Consider the following 25,712-nt stretch of genomic DNA (forward strand, 5'->3'; position numbering starts at 1 on the left):
ATTTTCCTGTTTATACATCTAACATAAATTTGTGGAAGAAGACAATTAAAAAAGAGACATTTACAGAGTTTTACAGATGGTAGAATTTATGCCTCATTATCACCAGCCTGGCATTTAAGCTCATAGTAAAAAAAAGATAATGAATAGTACAACGGAAATAAAGAAAGGAACATTTTTGGAGTGAGGAAGGGTGTTTAAGGGCTCTGAAGCAAGAGCAAATGCCATATATGTTTGTATAATTTGTAACACTTCAAGGACATAAGCCATGGGACCACATATTTTTCATGACAAAACCTACAGTTCATTTGCAGACTGAAATATTTTATAGATAATAACTAAAAAAACATTTAAAGGTTTTACATTTATTGTTCTCTTTAAAAATGCCTTGAATCTTCATATTACAATGGTTTATCATTACAAGTGTAAGTAATTTATTTTTTACTTATAAAAAATTATAATTATGTCATGAAAGTTAGAGCCACCAAAACAAAAGTGTAATAATAGTCACAACTTTATCGATTTGCTACAGAAATTTCAGAAAGATGTTACTTTAAAAAAAGTTACTGTTTCAGTAGTTAACCAAAAGGGTAACACTCCATTTTTCAAATTGAACCAGAGTGAAACATGAAATTAAAATGCACAGTTGCTAGCAAGTTAACAGAATATACAGCTGTGAATAGTTTGAGAAAAAAATTGAATAGTAAATTTTCAGTATTTTATTTTTTTAAAAATGCATGGATTGACCTAAATTTGTGCTGGTGATGTCACTGAAATGACAATATGAAAGCTTTGAGCATATTGTCATGAAGCATAGCCCAATGAGCAAGTTGACATGCGTGAGTTCATGGATTTGTTAAGAACTGCAATGTGTCTGCTGAATGTTCCCTGACTTCAAGAATTATGATCTATTAATGAACTAGCTATACCAATTATAAAAAAAAAAATCATGAAATTTGGAGTTGGATTAGCCTTTAAAGGTTAAGGTGGGGAATTGATGTTTTATGCCAAACCAGCAACTTAGGCTATATCATGGCAAAGCTGCCAGGCCTGTAAACAGGTGCCACATGCAGAGAAAGAATAGCGTGCCTACAGTGGGATCTGAACAAAGCCAATCCTCATGGTATTTAAAGGGGCATAAATCATAGACATGTTTGTTCAAGTACCCGCATAAAAGGTGCAATCTGTTGTTTGTTTTATTTTGTTTACAGGCATTTTCTTAAAAAATAACTTAAGCAAACATATAAATATATATTTACATTTTTGTCTTTAAACATCACTTCCTAGTGTGCCTATTGTTATACTAACGAAATATGGAGCATTATTCATTACAGACATTTAAGCAATTACATGCAGATGTCAAGGTTATCAATGTTGACTTACCAATTTTGGCATTAGTGATTGCACAAAGTTTCTCTTATAAACATGGAAAAATGTTAGCAACAGACCCCAGTTCTTGAGAATTTTTGTAGGAAAATTTTCTTATATTCACCTTCACTTAATGTTTAAGTTATAGGATCATTGTTATCTTTGAACTTTGATGTGTGTGGAAAAAAAAAAAGGGATACAAATTATTGAAATGCTTACAATTTTTTGCATGTTTATCTTCTTATGACTTATAAGCTAATTGAAACATTTATTTAAAATGCACACAAGTTCTTTTAAAAACACCACTATAATATTGTTTTCTTCAGATTATTAGCAAAATAAATTATACATTCACTTTGAATGAGCTTTGTTGTTGATGAGTGCATGGTAAATATGTGTAAAAATCTGTTAACTTTAAGTAGATGTGCAGTTATTATCAAGCTGCATCAGAAAAATCACTATTTGTGGAATTGAGTAGAGGTTCAGTTTAGTTTGTAAGCTAAAATTTATACATCTAACACCATTAAGCTTAAGAAAATAATAAAGGAACTTGAAATAGCAAGTAAGAATCTTCCTGTGACAGATAAATAGCTCTTCCAGGTTCATCACATACTTTTCGCAATACTTATTACTTGCACTTCTCATTCATTGAAACCAGCGTTCAAATACAAAGAGCATGACACCTATTATCTCAGCAATGGGTACAAGGCTTTGAGGGACGTGACTAGAAAGTTATACACTTAGTTGGTACTGATTTAACAGAGCATGAGGTGGAAGGAGAGGGGTTCTACTTTCCATGTACCATATCCTGGAGACAGCCACTAGGTTATGGAATGATTTCACCAGAATAAAAATTCTGTAAAAGGGAAAAATCACTACTTTTGAAAATAAAAACCATGAATGGCCTAAACTTGCTTACACAAGTAGCAAAAATAGCACTCGAATTCCACATAAAATACTGGCTTTTAATGTTTGGCTCAGGGGATGCTGTGTTTTACCACCCAACATTTGTCAAAAATAATTTTCCTTCAAATTGTTTTTGGAGTTATTATCTTCCAAAATTATCAAGGCATCTGCTCAACTTGATGGTTGTCACTTTTGATTCATGTTCTTTAGAATTTCAGTTAACTACTGACTCTAAGCAGAAGGGTTGCAAAGATGGTAGATAATTTTAATCATGCCAGATCCTGAATTTTATTATTAAACAATTAAATATCCATGAATGGATCAGCGTACTGTCAATGTAAACTTTTGATAACTGCTAGTCCTTGGCTATGAAAAAGATGTTTAATCTGTGCATGTTTCATGGTCTGTAACAGGCTGAGTAAAGTCTTTGTACTAAGCTGAAGTCTTTCCCTAAGTCTTCAGGCAGAGCAGAGAACAATCAATGCCCTCTTCATAGAAGTGACTGGTCAATACCACTGACTCAAGACTGACCATGATGCTGCTGGGGAACAGCCAGACTGTCCAGCTCCCGCTTGTGTCCAGTCTCAGCCAGCCACATCTGTGACAATGTGTAAATAATTACATCACTGACACCACTCATGTAATTTATTTACAAAAAGATTTTTGAGAACACCTTCATGAGTAGTTTATAGAAAACAGATATTCCTTGTCATTTCTGTCTTCCAAATGACATCCTGGGGAACTGTAAGTAAAATATTTTTCAGTAAAATTTCTTGTATATGACATGTGAAGATGACACACTCAAGAAGCAGCACCGAAATAATGATTTATTATGATTATTTAGACCTTTCATAATTACAGAAAGGTAGGGTGGGGCAATGGTCTAAAAAGGAGTTACACCATAATTAAAATCATTAATTATTCTTGAGCAGTTAAGTTTAGTAAAGCTGGATATTGGCAGCAGCCTTATGATCTTTTCCCTTTTTGGGAATAGGGGATGACTCACGTGAAATCTGCTCTCTACCAAAGCCTGAAATTCTCGACGTTGTTCTCTGTTGAGACCTGCTTCTTTCACAGTACGCTGCCAGCTATCAACCTGTTTTTGTCGCTGGACAACTGCCCGATGGTATCGCCCAGGGAGACCTCCAGGAATAGACTGAAATAATGAATCCCCTTATATTCTTACTGAACTAGAAATGGTTATCATAATGTCTGGTATTATTAAACTGCTACACTGATCTTATTCTGCTATGCATCTTTGATCGCAAGGCACTGTTGATATTGGGCATTTGTAATCCTCTCTTTTTTTTTAAAAGAAAAAAAAAACCCCCAAAATGAATGCTCTAAATACATGTAGATTTGTGACTATTAGAAATGTGAATAATATATTATTTAGAAGTCTGTGTTTAGTGACATTATTATTTCTGAATGTTCATTGCAAATTTTACTGCTTACCTCTTGAATGTGTTAAAAAGTATGTTGCAGATTTGCAGATTTATCTCACATTTTGTAAAACAAATTACAGGCAATGGGCACTTTTTGTCATGATCATCAGTTTGATATCTTGTTAAGCTATTTTCAACATACACCAGTGTTCTACCTTTGAGCGCTTCTTAACTATACTTCTTGACTAAAATGATTGAAACATCGTGTTGATGTTGGTTTCAAAAGAAGCATTATATGTCAAAGATTTACAAGAGATAGCACAGAAATGAAAAGTATAGTCTTTACTTTAGTTGGGCCATCCATCTGGAAAGGAATAACAGAGATGCCAAAGTCTGCAGGTGGCAGCAGTTCCCATGCAGGCGTTTCATCACTGTGATCTGGTCCTGTAGGCAACAAGAACTGAAAGACCTTAAACAATGCCCCTCACACACTCACTTGCTCCCTCACTCAGACACAACAACATGCACATTTTCACATCTTTACAAACTTTTATGCCTGCAGAATTATTCAAATGCCAGATTATATCTCAGCTTAATAATCAACCAGAGGTTAAATGAAAATGACCACAAACAAATCATACTTTAAACCATAAACACTACTGTAAGACGCAAAGACAGAGGACTCAAAACAGTAATGTAATATTTCTAATAATATATACCGGGATAAGAATTTCTTTGCCGAGTGACACTGGAACGTGTCTTAATAATGACCACTTTCTTGACAATCACTAATCACACACCTGTAGTGGGACGGCATGGATTATTGTGTATGTGTATTGCATATTGTATATACCAAAATGAAATTGCTTGCACACACATGCACACTTACACATACAAAATGTACGTACTATACAAACACTATACATCATCCACATTTCTCACTATCAAAGGTGAGATTTTAAAAATTGTTGTGCACAAGTTGTTACTCCTATATACATCCTGCACACACAAACATGCAAAACTGCATGCATGGATTTACAGTTGTTCGCATTTGCACTGTACATACTGTATACAGTATGAAGAAGAAGCATTCAACAGTGTTTTGACTTGAACCAATGAAGTTCAATGAGGCAAGGTATAAACAGCAAGATATATGGGGAAACATCCTTGCACATGCACATTAGGCACCTAATAATTTCAGGTCTGTGGAATCCAAAAGAACCACCGTGCTTATAATTTCTGGCAGATTGGCAGATGAGCATTATTTCTGCTCCTGAGATTGCATGCATCTTTATAAATTTTACTGTACAATGCACACTGTACACTTGACACTTGAACAAGCTTCTCACCAATGCAGAGGGGGTTGTCCCAAAGGTTGACGGAAGCTGTTAGCCCAGCATATGACATGTGTTCTTCTAGGTGAGAGTAGTAAGTATTGTAGGGTGCCAGCATGAGTTTTTTATTGCCACTAAGCAGCAAGGGTCGATTAGATGTCAGTAAATAGAATGTGCACTGTGTGCAGCCACTGCAAAAAATGAAGGCAGCATTTTCCAACACTTGAGAACTAAAAACAATTCATTCCTTAGGTTCTCAATTTTACCTCAACTCAACTAGTGCTTTTAGATATTTAGAAATTTATATGAAAAGAACAAAGAAATTTGCAGTAGTCAAAAGTATCTGCAACTTATATAAATATGCGCATCAAACTGTGCTTAAAAAATTTCTTCCAATTAGCTTTAGTTAAATCTTCACCATTCATGAATGTAATTCTTTACAAAGCATATATTTTAAATAAAAGTCTTTTTCTGAGAGGAGGGGCGTTTACTGTCACTGCTCTATAATCAGCACCATATAGGTATGTTGCATCCATTACCATCTGCTACATTTGCAGAGTAAGAACTCCATGACTTGCCTGATCATTATGCTTCGACATGGGCAGATGACAGTGACACCCTCACAGTTGCTGATGTGAACAAAGGCCTCAATGGCACCAAGCACCACTGTAGTGTTGCGGCATTTCTCAACTGTTACTGACCTATTATACAATAAGCCAATTTAAGGTTTCTGAATAATGTCAAATATCTATCAAAGATGAATGTACTGTTATGCACAAGTCATTTCTCCAATGTCTACATGCACAAACAGAAATAATGTGTAGTATTTTATAAACCTGAAGCCTGATCCAGACTGAAAAATCAATTACATGCATATGCACCGAGGAATGGAGACAAATAGTATTACTTCATACCAGGGAATAAAGAATTAAAAAAAAAACCACCAAAAAACAAGCATTAATGTACAAATGGGGAAAAAACAAATCATTGGATCAAAGAGACACCCAAAATTATCCCCATGTCCTGGGATAGACTCTTCACAGTGTTTAATTATATTTCATTACAAAAAATTATCAGCAACATAAAAACTAACATAAATTGTATTTATAAATTTCTAATTTGTATTTAAAATGAGTATCATGTCCTTGCTAATAAATCACATTGTCAAACAAGGAGGCCTTTTTCTAAGTTCCTTGCAGTCTAAATAAAAGAGAGGAAAAAGTGGAACAATGGCTTACCTTAGGGGAGAAAGCAAGTAGATATAGGAAAAGTGACTCCGGTGAATTTTGATTGTGCTCCTTTCCAGTGTTCCAGAACTCTAAAACATTCCATTTCATTTACTAAAAATTTATAACTTCATACTGCATGTTTCTAATGCAGGTGATTTAGCATTGATTTAATAACTGATGTGTATCTTTGACAGTGTTGTGAAACTAGAGCACCATTGTAGGATAAACATATTGTATCTCAATATATCACAACCATATTCTCTTGCTTCTCAATTTGGTTTTAGACATAATAACAATAAAGTTAATTTATAGAGCGCTTTATCCCACCATTAAAGGTTAGCTTAAAGCACTTGATAAAAAAAATATAAACACAGAATACATACACAGATGCATGAAACAGAACATGCAAACATATCTAAAGAATGCAATATGGCAGGATGAAAGATATTTAGTCTCCTTTTGCTCCCAGCTTGCTGAATGCAGTTGAACAACTGTAAGCAAGACTGCAAATGTTCCTATCCACACCACAATTCTAGTAAAATAAAGCAAAAGTTGGTTGATATAGCGCCTTATCCCTACTTGTTGGCAAGCTCAAAATGCTTCACAAGAGGTGGTGACTTTGTTCACTGGTATGACGAACACTTTCTTGTTTTGAATGCCTCAAAGACTAAGAAAATGATTTTCAACTTTCAGATGAACAGGGCTGAGGCAGTCATCAGTATTATCCATTATGATGCCATCGAGGTAGTTGATACTCATAGAAATATCTAGGTACTACCTTTGATAACAAGCTTAAACGGGACATCAACATTGACATAATCCTCCATAACAGCCTTTTGTACCTCCTATGGAAACTCAAATCTTTCTCTATCAGCTCTGTCATCCTCGCTTGGTTTTATCAGTCCTTCATTGAAAGTCTCATCACTTTTTCTTTCATCTCTTGGTTCCACAGCCTCTCCCTAGGGAACAGATAGTCTTGTCTCCCTTGTTAATATCTGTTCCAAGATCACCGGAACCAGACAGAGGGATTTGGCAGCCTTTTGTCATCAGCCAATCCTCAGGTAGGCATCACGCATCCTCTCTATTTCTGATCAGCCATTCACTTGATAAACTACTGGCTGCGATCTTGTACTAGCCTGAGGTGGCCTGGGGTCACCCACTGTATCTGCTGTTGTTGGAATATGTGTGTGTAAGAGAGAGAATGTGTGTGTGAAAGAGACACTATTTTAACACATACATTTATATTATCTTTTATATTAAATATATACCATTGCTAGTATGAGCACTGTTTTGAATTGCTCCTGGGGATCAATAAAATTGTATTGTATTAAGTCAAAATAAACAGCTCCAACAATGATGTCAACAGCCTAGAAATAACTCTACTGCTCACTTACCCTGGCTATTGTCTGCTTACTGACTTGGCTCATTATGATGAGCTTGTTTCTGAAAAAAACCATTAGATTTTACACCATTTTCTTCAACTTTGAGGATAAGAGAGACAAAACCATTGCCATAACCTGTCAAACCACATAGTGTGAAAAGGACTACACTAAGGATTTGAATCTTGTGGCGCTCAGCTGCTGGAAACATTTATAAAACTGAAATTGCTCTTTGCAATGTAAAACAAAGCCTCAAACTCAGAAAGAGGTGTTTTAAGTGGAATGCCTCATAGGGCCATGTTCCCAGAATCTTAGTTGTCATGTCTTGGTGTGTGATCTCAATAAAAGCAATCCAGTAACAGAGAGATTAAAATTTCAACCATTCTGCAGTTGAATTATTCGGATGCTTACAGTCTGCATTTCTTGTGGTTTTGAAAAACTGCTATTTTAGCACAAGTTGCACAACTTGCAACTCACCCAGTCACATGCTCTTTGGGAACAATTTGAGCATTGGTTGCTATCTTTCCTCTCTTTGTGCTTGTAGAAACTGTGGTAGCATCTCTTTCCCCCTCACCTGTAGAGCATAACTTAGAGAATTTACATAGTTAAACATTTCAGAACAACACGTCTTTGGGAAAGAAATTCAAAAGGATGCACTGTCCTGATGAATTAAACAAAGTGAAAACACTGGCTGGGTATCTGCAGCATCTGTCAAACAACGTTATAATGTAATTAGAACTATTTGGCAGCAAGATATTTGCAATGGAACTATGAGGGAAGAAACTACAGAAATCAGAGGACCACCCCTCCCTTTTAGCTTAGCGCTGTTTATTGGGTTCTTTCCATTTGGCCATCAGGACAAATATTCCAATATACTACCAACATATTAAGCTATTCTGCAACATCAGTTGAACTCAAATACCACAAAATAATTTTGTGCAGATCTTAAGTGTCCCATAATCTTGAGTTTTTGTTTAGGTTAGTGTTGCATTCCACTCACCCCCAAATGGCCAGGAAAGACGAGTTCCCAGAGCAATACATGCAGACACACTGTATGGGTTCATTATAAGATTATCCTTGAGCCAGATTAGAAACTGACGTAGACTGAATGTTTTAGTAGCCTGTTAAAAAATAAACAAACATCTAAAAATAATGATGTATAGGAGGGGGGTGGTTCTTAAGCAAATTAATTCCTCTTCAGCATATAAAGCTGTAAGAAAACAATTATGTTTTATTTTAACCTTTCATATATAATCTCCAGAGCTTCTGCCAAGGGTAAATTCTTTGGGGTCCCAGGGACCCCTTCTTCAGATTTTTAAGGGGTCCCTGCTCTTCGCCCAAATTTGAATGGGACCCCATTGACAAAAATTGAAGGGATCCTCCCAACTTTTAATGCGTACTGTACTCAATTTTTTGCGTAAGCAGAAGCCCTGATCTCCAATTTGAATTCACAATAGGAGAACAACAGAATCATGGTCAAACAGCGCCAATATAGCATTTTTGATAACAAATAATTTTAAGCTATCAAAAGAAAAGACAGCTAATAAACAACCCCAAAAACAACAATGCTCACCTTTGAATATCCACTATAATACTGAATGGACTGTAAAACAGCTATGTCTTGCAATGGCATGATGGTTTTTTTCTCCACACTGCAATAATTACAGTGAGGAAGTCATCTTGATTTAACATGGCACCAAAATCAAAGAAAACAATAAAATCAAAACATAATATATATCTGTCCATCCAGGAAATAAGTGCTTCCTGTTTATTTTCTCCCATGTACACATAACTTACGATTTTTCTATACAGCCGGTGATGATGAAACTTAAAGCCTCAACTGCTGAAAGTGATAGGGATCCATGAACTGTGCTGTTCTCTGAAATGCTGCCACTTTTGCTGGCATCTGTAAGCAAAAATATTTTATGTTCCTCTTGTTCTTCAAAACTTAAAAAGACAGAGAAATGTGTAAATGCATGGTTTCACAAGCTTATGCCTAAAAAAAAAATAATGCAATATTAGTCTTCTTTGCATTTATTGTTAATGCATGAATGCTAATTATTATGAAAAAAATTAGCTGTTCAGCTTTAAACACAATTTTGGCCTTGCATTATTTAAAATCAAAGTGGGAAAAGTAATTATTTTATTTAGTTTGTTTTTATGCTGCTCTCATATAAAGATGACCAACCTTGTTCTGAAAGAAGTTCAATTATTTCTGCTATGTTGGACTGAATAAATACCAGATGGCTATGATCATCCAGTGACTGAATAAAAAACAAAAACAAATGAGAAATAACAAAATCCGCTTGCAAAAAACTCTCCTGTGTAAAAAGTTATTACGTCTGAAAAATCCACTCCATTATACCGTATCATAAGTTTTAATAATTGTCTAGTAAGTACTATGTCAATCAGATCAAAAATACAAAGTGGGTAAAAAGTACAATTTTAGCCCACACAATATATCTTTTCATTGGCCATCTTTGGCCAATGCATATGATCAGCTTAATCTTGTATTAATCTTACATTATGCATATGAATGTTTTGTGTGAACGTGAATGACAGCATGTATATGTGTGAATGTAAGGAAACGAGGCTCACCTTGTGATATTGGCAGTAATGGCCAGATGTAAATAAAGAAAACCACATACCTTGAAATTTATTTCTTATGCAACATCACAATTTAGTTAACAGTTCATCAGATCAAATACACCTCTTATGAGTATATTGCACTAGTCTGGCCAGAGCAAAGGTTCAATTGTTTGTTATATCAAATCTAGCTTCCAACATTTTGCACAAAATGTTGTGGGTACTGTTGGTTGGAATTATTTGTTGCAGTAAACATACCTTTGAGCTTCTTGGTGTTGAGCGACCATCTAGATCAAGTGACATTGTCTGTGTTGGCCATCTTTAGTTACAGGTTAAGCAGCAAGTGTGATGACTGTTATAAGTTTGGATGATGAATGAGATATTGACAAATGCTTTCTTAATTCAAAATCAATCTTCATTTCCTTTTTTAATTTTATTAATTTTGAGGAACAATTTTGGCATCCCAAGAAAGCAACAAAAAAAAATAAAGAAAGCCCCTACTCTACAAAAGCACTGACAGTCAAAAATTAAAAAAGAAACATTGTAAATGCTATGAAATAAAATCCTTTAACCAGTTTTTTTTACAAGATATACACAGATTGTCCAGAAAACAATATCTGGAAAACAAAAACAGTGTGTCAAATCTCAATTATTTTTTTTTCATTTTTGGAAAAGAAATAGAAAGTACTCGGTGCCATCCCAAGTCGATTTAAATCAGTAATACCTAAAACTTATCACTCTCTTAAGTTTTGCTTTCTTTTATTCCTTAGGTTTTAGCTTGAGAAAGCTGCAATCAGAGTAATCAATATCTCTTAGACACTATCATTCATTCTTTACATGAGGAATAAAATCCACATTGTCTGGAAACTTAATCAAGATAACTATTTACATGCTTCAAACTAGTTTATGTATATAAACTGAGAAGGGATCTACTCTCATTTAATGTCATCAGTTGGCTTCATTTCACACTTTTTCTTCCCACTACTGCATTGAAAAATCTGTACACTTTACACAATGCATTGTTTTGAAACATAAAAGGCGCCATTCAAAAGAATTTTTATATATATATATCAACAAATTTTACCATCACATCAGCATTTGTCTGTATAACGAGTTGTGATAAATAAACATCCATGCTTTCTGGTTTAAAAGCTAATTAGCTATAATAAAATACTTAAGAAAAAGCTAAAACCTGTTGATATACCTTAACTGATAAAAGTTAGACCAGAAGGGAAGGCCAGAAACCACTTTACATTTTTCTTAAGGATACTCATCACCAGCAAGAAGAGATGCCCTGAGGGACACTTTGTACAGTAGCTGAATGTATAGATACAGGACAAACTTGAGAGTGTCTATAGAGTACTTCGCTCTTTGCAGAACTGAAACAAAGTAAAGCAAATCAACAGATAGCACAAGATGGAACACAGCTTGGCATGAAATGAATTTGCTACAAAACTTTCCATTTGGAACACTTCGAGTTATGAATTGTTTGGTATGAAATTCTCCTGTTTATGAATCAGTTAATAATATACTGGAAGGACATTTTAATAAAATTAATGTAAGACACCAAGAGCAAGAAAGTGATAAAATGAACTCAGGGACTAAAAGTTAGAGAAACTAGGAGAGAACAAAAAATCTGGAAGGAAATACTATGATTATCAATAAGACTAACTGACCTCCTTCCTCTGGTGTTTTACAGTCACCAATGGATTTAACTCGCTCAGCCCTCTCTATTGCCAACATGTCAGTCGTTAAGAAGTAACAAGTTTCAAAATACCTAAACAAAAAATAGTGACAAGAGATTTTAAGATACGTCTCAAAGTTTTTGTTTAATTTGTGTACTTGCACTTAACATCTGAAGAGCTCTATACAACTCATTATGTAACACATTTTATTCTATCTAGTTGCACAAGTTCACCAATAATATGGGTTCAAAATCTTATGTAACTAAGCAGCAGATGTTTCTCAATTTCTTCATGTATTTAGAGCTCCTAAAAATTTTGTAGGCTAATGCTGTGCAACATGTTCTATTGCAATAAATATTCTACTCTTTGAAATCATATGTTTGTAGAAAAATCAAGCACCATCCACGCAACATCCAAAATATCACCTTAGTCATAATAAAATCAAACATCACCTTTTCTTCTTTTTATTTTCTAGAGGATAAAAATTGTCTGCTTTGGATCATAGGTGAAGTTTTCTTCAATGGTAATACACATTAATCATGAATAATGTTTTAGAATAAGCAACTTACACCCAGGCAAGATCTTCTGTCAGTTGCATTTTGTGACATGCAATATGCTTCCATACAGAGTAGCTGAAAATAGAGACAAATTAAAGTTCTACATTACTATGATGCCTAAAGTCACATAGAACCAAATTAATTGTTATCTACAGCTCTCAAGATCAAATGCAAACAGTGTGTGCTTTTTTCGTTTGTTTATATGGGAGTCTTGGAGAGAAAACTTCACTTTTCGTGCCTGCAATTCAGATTAGTGAAAAAGTCATTGCTTATATATATATTATGTACTTTAATCTCAGCCCAAAATAAAAGCACTCACAAAAAAGAGAATCAAAGAGTGGTGCTGGCATGAGGGGAAAAAAGGAAAGACTGAAAACACTTCAAGGCAGGACTGAACATGAGAAAAGAGAAAATATTACCTCATTTTTAGAAGAATCTGTTGGAGCTTATATTTAATCTGAATGGATGACAAACATTTAAAAAAATGTAAATGGGGGAAAATGGTATTTCAAGTAAATAAAAAAAACTTACCTTAGTTTTGGAAATCCTGCACTACCTTTGCTCTTGGCATATATAAGAATTTTCTTTATGTTCTGTCACAAAAATGAAATGATAGCAAGGATGTATGGGGATACAGATATGAATACAGAAATAAATAAATATACAACATCTTAGTGCTTAGACCAGAGTGAATGCTGCTGACAGGATGGTGGAACTCAAAAGCAAAAAGCCATTATGGTGGCTCGCTCTCTCTCTCTCTCTCTCACTCACTCACTCACACAAACACACAAATCTAGTAGAAAGCAGGAAACACAATAGGTGCTACTTTAGTCAAAAGATTATAAAATAACTATGGCTTAAAAATGTAACCATCTTAAGAAAAGAAGTAAAAAGATTGTGATTCAACAGTAAACTCTTAAAAAAACACAATTATAGCATACAGATAAGAACAACATTGATCAAGCACTGTCAGGAGAATCCAATTACTAAATTTAGCAATGGAAATTGTTTGACACACATACACAAAGTCTGGTGAAAGTGTACAATAAAAATATATTTTCAAAACATAATATTAAAAGTATGCCAGAATTATTCTATTATTGTTTTCTATCACAATAGTTTCATACAAAGTTGACAAAATTTCACAGCAAAAAGGATCTCCAGTTAGACTTACTGCACATATTTGGTCACCAGCTAAATATGGATGGTAAATATTTGTTTCTGGGGTTTTTAAAATTTCTTGCTGACTATATTTAAGGAGTGAATAAATACCATATGGTCATGATCGGTTACTATAAAACATTACACGATGGAGGTAAAGTCTCAAGTGAAGTGTCTTTTAGGGGGCAGTGATGACAAAACTGTTTAATGTTACCTGTGATCATGTAAAAATAATGTAGTAAAACCCACAATTCTCTAAACCAACCTACATTTTGCCACAAAATGCACTCACACTAAAGTTCAGGCGAGGGTGTGGTGCCACTGGAAGAGCACCATAGCTGAAGGGTTCCGCCTTCACCCATAGATCAACACCAGTCCTCGACATCTTTCTAGTCCTAGAAAGGATAAGGAAAACATATACACTCGCTTTAATCAAGTTTTTCCCCCTCTAATTAGGTTCGGCGGATTGTCTACATAGCCATGGTTTCATATTTTTTAGTCTATTGTTTTATGCTGTCCGTTTAAGTGTAAATTAGTAAACTGTTTCATTTCATCACGAACTTGACATCATTCATCGTCTCTTGTCGAGATTTGTGTTCATACATTAATTCCTATTTACATCACATAAAGTTTTCATGCCATCAGTCGCACGATATCCTTGTAAACTTCATATGCTTAGGACAAAAGTGAGCAATATGTCACATGCACAAATAACATCTACTTGTGTTCAAAAGGGAGAAGAGACGAAAGATAAAGTTTCCAGATCTGTCAATTTACAGCGCGCGCTTGCCAACACACGTCTCCCAGCACAAACCAATCAGATTCCTACTTAGTTCTGTCGTGGCCGCTTGCAGAGTCTTGCGTCCAACGATATATAAGCTGGACTCCCATTGGGCCACCTCACACAACCCTCAAGCATGGCTGATATGAAAGGTGCTGCTTTTCTGTGTTCGTTTTTTCTGGCACTTTTTTGCCGGATTAATGGAGAAATCGTCAAAGGAGCAGTCTCGCTAAACTCGGGCGTCTTTGATAAGGTTTTACAGATGATTTTGATGTTCTAAGCATAACACATGTTGCATTTTAATAGCTGACATCAGTCATTAGGTCCATTTTTTTTTGTCTCCCTTGGACACATTGACAGCTGTTTTTTTAATGTCACAGAGAAACAGTGCAACATTGTAAAAAGACCCCTAGATAATTATTCCTTTGTTGCTCAACTTAAGGTTTTTATTTTGTCAATTAGAACAGCATACTAATAGCATGTCAGGGCACTTTGATAAAAGCAATTTTCTAGAAATTACTGATCTGAAATTGTTTATGATTTTCTCATCTTTGTAATTTTATTCTGCAGATCATCAGCAGACATCGTGTGGTGCTTGTAAAATTTGATGAAACATATCCTTACGGCGAAAAACAAGATGAGTTCAAAAAGGTCGCACAAGCTTCACTTTCTCAGACAGACCTGCTTGTTGCAGAAGTACAGATTGCAGGTATAATGAAGCTTTTTACAGTTACATATCATCCATAGTTAAGTACATGATCGAAACATCTACCAACACAGTTGTTGAAGTAATTATTGTATATGTTACTAAAATAGTTGGGTAAACTCTTTTTCTGTTTCAGCTAAGTTAGGTCACTCCAGTCTGTGCCTATGAACCTCCTTTATGTGTCACCAAAATAAACAAATTCTGTAGCCCATTTATATAGAATGCCTTGCCCTTGTTCCTCTAAACAGTGAAGCTTTTTAAGGGTGGCCTTAAAGAACTGTACAAGGAGAAAAAAAATGCACCAATTAGCTACCCTTAAAAGTATTACTGTACAAAGCACAACTAGGGCAAAACATTCCAAGACAAGGTCCAGAGAAGGAAAAGAACAGTTCCCAGATTTACTTTTTCTTGTATAAAATACATACATACTCTGACTGGTAGTTTTTCTTTTTAACACATAACCCCCACCCCCCACCTCTAACCAATTCCTTTGCAACTGTACTGCACTGCTGCTGTATTTTTCATTATGCTGCTCTTTCGTTCAAGTGTATTGAGCTCACTGCCAAGTAGGGGAATGCAGATATTTCAATGATTATCATCATTAAAATTCATTACATTCATATGTGCACTAATTTCAGTCACATGTGGTCTAATGTGCACGCATAGGAAAACTTCCTCCATTGCAAACCGATCATTCAGGAAATTTGTGATTTTGACTTGAAAATAGTTATTTTTTAACTAAAATGGAAGCAGGGTTTAGGCATGGGCTGAACTTTAATTATTAAAATGACTTTTTTTCTGATATATATATATATTTCCTGATTTTTCAGCAGCCTAGGTATTGTGTTAGGTTTTAATGAATTTTACTCTGGTTACAGTGAATGATGTCCCTTTATATACTAAAAAAGAACTGAGTTAAGAAAAAGTTGGTTTTTTTTGGTGAGTGGGCACATCACACTTGTGTAACACAATGGATGATGTCTATTGACCACATGTAAAGTAGAAAGCATTGAAATAAATGACCTTGTAAACATTTCCTTCAAAAGTTTTTGCTCCTGTACAGGAGTGCATACATTTATAACAAACAGGCAAGCTAGATCTATAGTGACATTTGACGCCAGACTGATTGCCAGGAATGACAACATGAGTTTTCCAACTACAAATTAAGATAAGCATGACTTTTCTCTACAGATTATGGAGATAAAGATAACTCGGACCTGGCAGAGCGATTTGGTGTGAAGAAGGAGAACTATCCTGTTTATAAATTATTCCTTAATGGAAAAGATGAGCCTATTTCATACACTGGGGATAGTAAGAATGCTGACAAAATCAAGAAGTTTGTCATGCAGGAATCAGGTAGAATTAATGTTGTTTTCATTGTAGTGCTTTCACAATTTTCATGCATAACATATAGATATATAAATGATCTTAATTACATATTTTTGGAAGGAAATACTGCTCAGATATAAAAATTACGTAAAGAATAAATTCTCACATCTTGTGTAACTTATGTTTCTGTCAAAAATTTTGGCTCAAGAATGTAAATTTCCATTGGTTCTTATTTTTTCAAGTTCTTAATGATCTATTACGAACTGATAATTGTTTCCTTTTTACACTTTGGCAGGTCTTTGGCTGGGTCTACCTGCTTGCCTTGAGGAGTTTGATAAACTGGTTGCGGAGTTCTTAAAAGCCAGCCCAGAAGCAAGATTAGGTATTGTTGAAAAGGCTGAGGCTGCACTCAAAACGTTAACAAAGGACTCTGACAAAGAGTCTGCTGAAGTATACATTCGAACAATGAAGAAGATTGAGGAGAAAGGTGATACATTTATTAACAGTGAAATCGAAAGAGTTGAAAAACTGAAGGACGGAAAAGTAAGTGATAAAAAGAAAGAAGAACTCAACCGGAGACTAAACATTTTAACATCTTTTGAATTGCGTTTAAAAGATGAATTATAACTTAAGCATTTTTCAATATCTGTAATCCCAATCAGATAACATTTTTTCATTAAAGTTCTGTTTTTTCAGTATTGAAATCACTCCATGAATCATTCAGACCACTTTAATAAGAATTTCCAATTGTAACATAAAAAGCCAAGAGCTAATGTATTGTGAGTTAAGCATGAAAGAAAAGATTAAAAAACATTTTTCATGAAATGTTTTATTAGGTTAAGTTGATTACACACGTAACGGGTGGAACAAGAATTTTGCTGGTTGCTAAGTTCTTGAGTCTTTGGCGGTTACTTGAAAAAATGGACAGTTGCTTAAAAAGAACTGCTAGAATGTTGTTATAATTTTGATATTTAACGTTTATTGTATGCTTCTTTGTTTTAATACTTGTTTTCTTCAGATGGACAGTTGCTTAAAAAGAACTGTTAAAATGTTGTTATAATTTTGATATTTAACGTTTATTGTATGCTTCCTTTTTTTAGTACTTGTTTTCTTCAAATAGGGAATCAGAGCAGTGGCCTGTACCATAGTGAATTACTATTAGTAGTAATAGAAGAACAAAATTAATAATTCAGACTCTGGGTTTTGTCTGCTACTACTGCAATGTGTGTCATGATGCCTGACTTAGTCATGCATTCCACCAACAAAAAGGACAAACAGTCTTCTAAGTTTAAATGTTCTTATTTATGTGGATGTTTATAATTTATGCCCATCTATGTGACCTGAGAATTGTGTGAGGCGTTCGATGCTACTCATGCATGTGCTATCAACACCTGAGTTCAGAAGGCAACATGGTGTTAAAAAATGTATTCTTTTGTCAGAGCCTGAAAAGATTACAATAGCTATACTCCTGTGCATTTTCATAATAGTATATAGCTAAAAGCATTCTTCAGTTAGTGAAAAGTTGTGGGAATCGAATTTATATGAAATGGCTTTGTATAATATTTAAAACAAAATTTCTTTTTCATGTTCCATCTTGAAATTTTCTGGAGACATTTCCTGGAAAACAAAAAGATTATTTAAAAATTGTTATGTCACATTGTGATGACTATACTAGTTTCACCAAACAAAATTCAGAATCATATAAATCACCTCAACTTGGTAAAATCTCAGAAGTGGACTTTGACAGACATAAAGGCACTGTGTCTTACAGCTCATGCTTTCAGCAAACATCTCTGAAAATCAAAAAATTTTATTCAAAGACTTGAAATTAAGTCACTGCCAAAAGGATTCCTAGTTTAAAGCCATTGTGTTGACAAGGTTATAAAAGGCTTAAATTGGCATTTTATATATTTTTTTGTTTGTTCTATAATTGGTTTGTACATTACTGCCCCCAATAATGCTCATTTTGCAGGGGTCCATTTTTCAACATTTCTTAATGTTTAATGCCAGCAAGACAGTAAATTTATTGTAGCACATGTACACAGGGAGAAAAATTGTAATTTATTTACTATAGATAAATTTCACACTACTGGCTTGATCAAATCTGGATTCAATCCAGCAAAGCAGGTTACACAAAACTGGATTTTTGTCATTTGCTAGTTTTTGTTTGGGGACACAAGATAGCATACCATTAACATGCATGTCCACATCCTTGACATGTCTATCTCTGAAAATTATGTAGGTTGGCTCCTCTTCAATAATAAAAAAGTAGAGGTTGTAATCATTATCAATCAACGGTGTGGGTTGAGCCATGTGCTGACTTTAAATCTTCAAAATTTGTTCTTCTGGACAGTGTTTCTAAGACATCTGATTAAATTTTTAAAAGTATTGAACACATTTTTGTGTGGGTTTGTGAAAGAAAACCAGTGGAATTGAATGTGTGTTTTATATCTTCACTACCAAATCTGACTACATTGCATCAACCACAATCATAAATTATAATTTCTTGCAAGCAATCATTCTGACGCGTAGAATTAACTTCTTGAACGAAGCCATGGATAAGCGCACAAACGATAAAAGACAAAAAGGGTGAGCGCGGTATTGAGATCACTACACAGTGTTCTTTCTAAGTCGGATCTACGCACGAAAGTGATGATTGAGCTATTAGTATGAACAACTAGTCACATAAAAAAGGCAATCAAAATTTATTTTAAAAATCTAAATCCGTAAAGAAAGGGGTCTTTGCTACATTTTTGGGGTGTGGGTAAGAGTATCCGCCTATGAATATACAAATTTATTGTGTTGTGCATTAAAAAAAAAAAACACATGGGCGCTACATGCCCTTGAATATGTAATTTTTTTAAACTCAAACTACACACACACATACACGACGAACAAGTGCCTCTGCTTTGAAAGTTCATCAGATATAGGATTTGCTTCTCGATGCAGTTCACGTTTCTCTCGTGTAATACCACGAACTAATATCCCGTTCATGGTAATACGTAGCGTGCTCTGATCACATGGGAGTCACATGATAGGAATGACAGCCGTACTTTAGACATCGTTTGCTTGTCTGCCGACCAGATGTTTAGGATAAGTATCATCTAGTGTTGATATTATTTGGAAAGATATTTTGAATTTGTAGTTATAAACTTATCCTCTACTTCATTACCAACAATCAAGCACATAATGAGAAAAGTAGCAAACGTAGTACGACGATGGGATTAGAAACTCTTCTGTATGTCCCAAACATTATAGGTGAGGTGGGACAATGATTTGTTAAAATCAGTAATGGTAATCACATTTAAAAAGTTTTTATGCTTAATAAATTTTATGCACAATTACTTTATTGGGATAGCTTTCTTATAGAGTAACAACGGCCATTACAAAAATGGTGCACCAGCAGCTATGCAGATAATGTGACGTCACTCCGCTTCTGTCGTCTGCTTAGCCCCGTTTGAACCGATGCAAACCAACAACAAAAAATAAAACAAAACCAAAAACCGCACAAAAAACGAACAAGAAACAAAAGCAACAAAAATAATGTACCCATATCATTCTATTCATTAAAGTTAGTTAACTCCACACCTGCTTCTAATATATAAACCGATGCAACAAAACAACTAAAAAATTCCTATTGCCCGGTTCATTAATGACACACAAGTCCACGCCCCATTTCGCACTTCCCCGTGGGCAATGAATCGTACCCGAACCTCGCTTCTCACTGTTCAATAAAATCTACTTATAGCATACCTTCCCGTTAATCTGTAAGAAAGATCTCCCAAAAGGGGGGCATCCTTGATGAATGTTGTATGAATGAATAAAGCGCATCTATTTAGTGGTATATCATATATATTAATGTGTTGGATTGTTTTTCTATTTTTCATGTGCTAACGTTATACAATATTTTACTTAATTTTTTTCAGGGTATCTTCGTGTCATATTAACAGTTGCAGCATTTGTATTTTATCAACAACCCCATCTGTTTATAATTCTCTATGGAGTGTCAGTAATGTTAGATGGTAAGTTGGTAAGTTACATGCTCATTAAATAGTTTTACTCAATTTAAATTCTATACTATGTACTTTTCATATTTATTTCTGTGATTGAAAACAAACTCACCCTGAACTCTGATCGACAAGACTGAAATATTGATCACTTACACTTTATATATAGACAGTGCTTTTCCACAATCTCTTTCTCTGGCACCAGGATATTCATTTTGCATTATTGTCCAGTGATAAGAGTAATAAGTGTTATTGTGGGCTCACCCTTTCCACGCAGCCTCTTGTCTCCTCTTTTAATTGATGAAAACTTGTTTTTTCATTTATGATGCCTCATCTCTATGTCTGTCACTGAGTACTTATCTCACTATGTCATGCATGGATTAATGCGCAATTATTCCCTTTTTGCTGTTGACACAATTCAATGTTTTCAGAGTGCTTCTGCCTATTTGGTTCTCAGAGCACATGACTGATCACATCATACCTTCTTTAATTCTTTGCATTCTTTTCTGGGTGCCTGACACAGCTAGACTATGTCACTTACAAACTGGACTGTCCTTTGCTATAAATGTCTCTATCACTGTACCCCTTATCCCAACAGTAACTGATCTTATAATTTTACCTTCACATCAAACACACTTATAAGACCAGATAATATAGTCTGAGTGCTCAAATGGTCAATCTGGTCATTTCTTTCCCTTTAGGTCTGAACATACCATTCTCAAACTTCGCGATTTTTTCCTACTTGTGTGATGTAACTGTTTTTCTAGGCTTAAGTACTATCTCGCAGGATTTTGCTCTCTAAACACTTCTTTTAAACACTTCTTATCAATAACAGTTTAATTGTTTGCAGAATGCTAGTTAAAAAGCCCAGTTGGAATAAGCATCCAGTAACCTGTATAATTTTTGTAGGACTGCATCATATAGAACAGTCTTTAGCCTGAATTCTTAAATTCTGTTCTTTCTTCTCAGATTCTATAAAAGCAACATTTAAAGGCTAGAAAGGAGAGCCTCTTTTGTATCATATTGCTTGTCAGTATTTTGGAGATTTCTGAGCATTTTTCTTGTACATTACAGTAGTGTATATATATAGTCTTTAATATTCTGTTCTTTCAGGTCTTGATGGCTATACTGCACGCAAACTCAAACAGTGCTCAGATTTTGGAGCATGGGTATGTCTCTCATTTATATTTTGATTATGCTGAGTGAACATTCTTTGTCTTTGATGGTTGTGTTCAGCTATAGATGTGTGTGCTCATATATCTAGACAGTCAAGGCTAGAGTTAATTAACTGTAGACGTCCAAACATGAAGGTGCACACACCACACAAACTGGTTTGATAGCCATGTGGCGCAGCACAGCTTTCCCAATTGACCCACCTTTGGTGTAGTTACCTGACTCCACAGAGTTGGAGAAGGTAAGGCAGTAAGGGAGTTAAGATAGCTGCCAACTTCACCAAGCTGACCTCGAAATAAGTGAGGGCTCTGACACCTCACTATGACCATGAGGTATGGAAACTACATTCACCTTTCCTTGTTTACTACTTATAAAGGCTGATAATGTAAATAGTCTGCTACTTAATAACCATCTAGAGAGTGGCTCACAGGTTTACTTGCAATTGACTGTTCAGCTTTTTTGTGTAGTAGAGATATCTATTAGCAGAATATACAGATGTCCACAGCCTTGTTAGTCCGACTGCCTATGAATGTGCAGAGTTTGGTATCTTATAGATTGCTTGAGAAACATGGCTGCACTAAGATCAGATACAAAATATGCAAGTACTCCTCCATTTCTATGAAGAATGTAGTTGCCAGTAATGGGAAAAAAGTTGTTACATCTTTAAACACTAAACATACTTTAGAAATGTAATGTTTATTTTGACTTTTCCAGTTGGATGTTGTTGTAGATCTTTTCAGCCGAGGACTTCTCTGGTGTTCTCTTCATCAGGTATAGCATAGTGTTACTAAGGAGTTTGTAGAGTTTTTAAGATTTTAGACTTTTTTAATAGCAAAGGCTAAATGTGTGAGTGTGATTATATGTATATCCATCTTTTCATAATTAGATGCTTGAAAGGAATGTGCAGAAATTTACTGTATTTGCTACTTTCGGTTCAGACATTGGTTGAAGAAGTTTACAGTCTGCCCTGAATATTTTGTTAACAGAACATTTTTTTAAACAAAAGAGATAACTGTGAAACAAATTACAAAATAACAGAAAAAAGTGCTTAACAACATCTGAAACACAGGTACCTGATAGCGATCTTGCCATGCAACAGTACTTTTCATTTTATTTTATTTTAATTATTATTTTAATTTATTTATTACAGTCATACCAAATCATACTCTTCTTATTAAGACATTGAAGGTTTCCAAGTGTGTAACCTTAAAAATACAAACTAAATCAAATTTATGACTGGCAAATAGTAGAATGATCAAGTATCGGTGTTATTGAATGATTATCTCTGAAAATAAAAGGCAATGATGATTCTGACAAAATATCATGCTTCTCTCAAACTATAGAGGTGCCCATCATGTGCTGTGAATTTTCACATTGACACTAGTCATCACATATTTGTTTGCTGTGTTTAGAAAATTCATAAGAAATAAGGTTGAGTATTTGAAACTAACTGCATGTAGTTTTCTAACAATATTTTGATGACAATTTTTTTCATAGTAAACACAGATGTTATTCAGATACTGCACTTGTATAGCAAATAGCCCACTTTAAAACCAGAAATTGCAGAACTACATTGCAAATTGGGGTGAAGGTTACATGCATGCACAATTCTTTGAAATTGTTCATAACATTTACTATTTTAAAAAAATCTCAAAGAAAAGCATTACAAAACAAAAGTATGAATCAAAGAAGATGCAGGTGGTTTTTTTGGCACACTGACTTACAGATGTTGAATGTGATTAATATGATTATAAACTTTATCTAATTTTTAATATTACATAATTTCTTGTGATTGTGATAACCAGGTGAGTAATTTCTCCGTGAGTTTTGTTTCCTGTCAAGTGTTGCTTTGTTGTTTAACACTGAAAGCAGCATATGTTGTGATGCTACCACTGAGTACACTTATGTATGTGCTTAGCTGCACTCCCCCCTCCCTTAATGGGTGAGTGTGAACATTGTTCACTGTCAGCTTCTTTCCCCACTGTATAAATACTAATGCATATAATTCAGTTGGCAATTAGTAAAGCTGCATCGCCTGCATGTGTCATGGTTCTTTTGCATGGACAGCAAAAGGTCAGATAAAGGTAAAGGTAGTTCCCTAAGCTTTCAGTTATTAAAGGAGTGAGATGTTAGATGTCACAGTTTCTTGGGGGGAGGGGGAGTGGTCATTTGATCAAGCTTTTCAATGGCGGTTTCTTATTTCTGAATTTAATATTTTACATTCATTATTTCAGTATGGCTATCTGGTGATATTTATTGAATGGGTGACCTTTGTCTGCACCCATTGTCGTGGTGCTAGTTGGCGGGTACCTGAGGAACATTTCCCGTGGCTGGTGACTAAAGTCATGGAAAATGGTGAGAAGTGCTCAACATAAGGAAAGTCATGCAAGACTTACTGTGCAGTTTGTTTTTCTCACTTTTCATCTTATCTTGACTATAACGTTGCTTTTTTTATGCATGTTTTTTTCAAGCTCATAGATATTTCACATAGAGTCTGTCTTTTGAACTCCATATGATGTGCTCGAACATATAGTCAAAAGATTTTGTTGGCAAGCAAGAAACGTATAGTACAGTAGAGGAATTACATTAAAAGCATATTTTCCTCTATAAATAAAACTGACTTTACTGCCAGTAAGGGATATTGGGCTCTTGTGAATATTGTGTGTGTGTATTTGTGTTTTGCAGGTTTCAATACTCACTGGGGATTTGCTGCCATTAGTGGCCTACATATACTGCCGCTGTGGATTTATGCAATGAAGACATCTTGTCTAGATTCAATGTTTTCAATGCCTATATACATGCAGGCAGCTGGTTTAGCACTGCTCCTTGCAGGAAGAATTATCTGCATGTTTGTAGAGGTAAGGTTTCGTTTAATATTAAATTATAACTTCAGTTGTGAGTTATCTTTCATCAAAGAATCTTTTACAAAAAGAATGTTTATATATATATTGTGTTTTGTTTTAAATAAAGAAGTACTTTTTACATTGTTTACGTCTTGATAAGTGTTGTGATTAAAGAACTTTGTATGCTTTTTATTTCAGTTCTTCTACATAAAAAGCCATATTGGAATCTTGCTGGAATTTGGAACAAATAAAAAAGAAAATTAGGGCAAAAACTTACCTTTTGTGTGCAAGTGGCTATATGTTGCACACATCATTTAATGCTGGACTAGTCGCATCATCTATGTACTGGAATCTTTGTCTCGCTTGTAGAATGTACATTTTTATATCATTATCTGCATAGGTTTTCGGTATCTAATCATAATGTTTATGTCTACATCTCCTCAGTATTAACTGAACACTGACAATCTTATTTGGGAACGATGGCCTTTTCATACAGTCTGCTTGCAACAAAAGAACACAATTTTTTTGATATGTACAAACTGCATTTAATGAAAGATCTTGTTCCAATACTATATTAACATTTGATTTTTCTGTATATGTGAATGTTATACAATCACTCCATATTTCATCAGTTTTGAGTGCAGAAAGATGCATGCTTCATGGTTTCATAATCAGTTTCCATTTTGTGACAGAAGCAATATTGCTGGTTCATAGGCATAGGAATGGTGACCAAAGATATTATTTATCTCTTAATGTATGATATTTGGAGGTCACCAGTTGTTTATTCCTTGTTACTTCTTGAGGGGCACAGGGCCACAATAACACCTCGCCATCGGATCCGGTTCTGGGTAGCCCACCTCGGTTGCAATGTGGTTCCGAGGTCCTTTGCCTCGCTCTCTTTTGTTCTTTTCCAAGTCTGCTTTGGCCTCCATGCTTTTGATAGCTTTGATTATTTCTGTCTTAGTGGGAGGGCTGGTGTTGACGTGAAGTTGTTCAGTTGCTAGTGGTATGTCAGGTGAAGATAGTGGACATGGCTGATTCAGGATCTCTTCAAAGTGTTCATTCCAGTGGTCTCTTTGTCCTGCATCACTTGTTATGGTCTTGCCGTATTTGTCTTTCACCGGCATGTTTAGGTTAAGATTCAGGGGGTCACCAGTTAAAAGTGTATTTCGTAATCGATCTTCATTGCAAAGAGTAATTAGGGGACAGCCATATCTTGTATTAACATTTAATGAAAAATACCCGAAACTGAATTTGGTAAAAAAAATCCCATAAACTATGTATAC

General features: G+C 34.8%; 3 protein-coding genes across 7 annotated transcripts; 2 read left to right on the top strand and 1 right to left on the bottom strand.

Moving 5' to 3' along the window:
- Positions 1-701: 701 nt before the first annotated feature.
- Positions 702-14,418, bottom strand: LOC112562832 (TBCC domain-containing protein 1-like). 5 transcript variants are annotated; one of them, XM_025236369.1, is made up of 19 exons: positions 14,309-14,418; positions 13,880-13,982; positions 12,958-13,019; positions 12,439-12,501; positions 11,861-11,961; positions 11,455-11,563; positions 10,443-10,503; positions 9,787-9,862; positions 9,396-9,504; positions 9,172-9,250; positions 8,599-8,719; positions 8,076-8,172; positions 7,614-7,662; positions 6,229-6,308; positions 5,569-5,691; positions 5,006-5,181; positions 4,003-4,100; positions 3,278-3,427; positions 702-2,869 (listed from the first exon to the last, which is right to left on the bottom strand). In XM_025236369.1, exons 2-19 carry the CDS (start codon positions 13,970-13,972, stop codon positions 2,792-2,794), a joined length of 1,725 nt encoding a protein of 574 aa, XP_025092154.1. In that variant the 5' UTR covers positions 13,973-13,982; positions 14,309-14,418; the 3' UTR covers positions 702-2,791. The 5 variants fall into 5 exon arrangements, with proteins under 5 accessions (XP_025092154.1, XP_025092156.1, XP_025092152.1 ...); XM_025236371.1 differs by having other exon boundaries at positions 14,365-14,383; XM_025236367.1 differs by having other exon boundaries at positions 14,207-14,348.
- Positions 14,419-14,460: 42 nt separating this feature from the next.
- Positions 14,461-18,796, top strand: LOC112562833 (endoplasmic reticulum resident protein 29-like). Its single transcript, XM_025236372.1, has 4 exons — positions 14,461-14,621; positions 14,939-15,077; positions 16,266-16,430; positions 16,699-18,796. Exons 1-4 carry the CDS (start codon positions 14,505-14,507, stop codon positions 17,028-17,030), a joined length of 753 nt encoding a protein of 250 aa, XP_025092157.1. The 5' UTR covers positions 14,461-14,504; the 3' UTR covers positions 17,031-18,796.
- A 601-nt stretch (positions 18,797-19,397) lies between these two features.
- Positions 19,398-25,693, top strand: LOC112562834 (probable CDP-diacylglycerol--inositol 3-phosphatidyltransferase 2). Its single transcript, XM_025236373.1, has 7 exons — positions 19,398-19,661; positions 20,330-20,425; positions 21,524-21,579; positions 22,298-22,354; positions 23,818-23,938; positions 24,269-24,441; positions 24,625-25,693. The coding sequence occupies exons 1-7, from the start codon at positions 19,622-19,624 to the stop codon at positions 24,688-24,690; spliced, it is 609 nt and encodes a 202-aa protein (XP_025092158.1). The 5' UTR covers positions 19,398-19,621; the 3' UTR covers positions 24,691-25,693.
- The last annotated feature ends 19 nt before the right edge of the window (positions 25,694-25,712 follow it).

The sequence above is a fragment of the Pomacea canaliculata genome, linkage group LG4 (genome assembly GCF_003073045.1).
Source record: "Pomacea canaliculata isolate SZHN2017 linkage group LG4, ASM307304v1, whole genome shotgun sequence".
Lineage (NCBI taxonomy): Eukaryota > Metazoa > Mollusca > Gastropoda > Architaenioglossa > Ampullariidae > Pomacea > Pomacea canaliculata.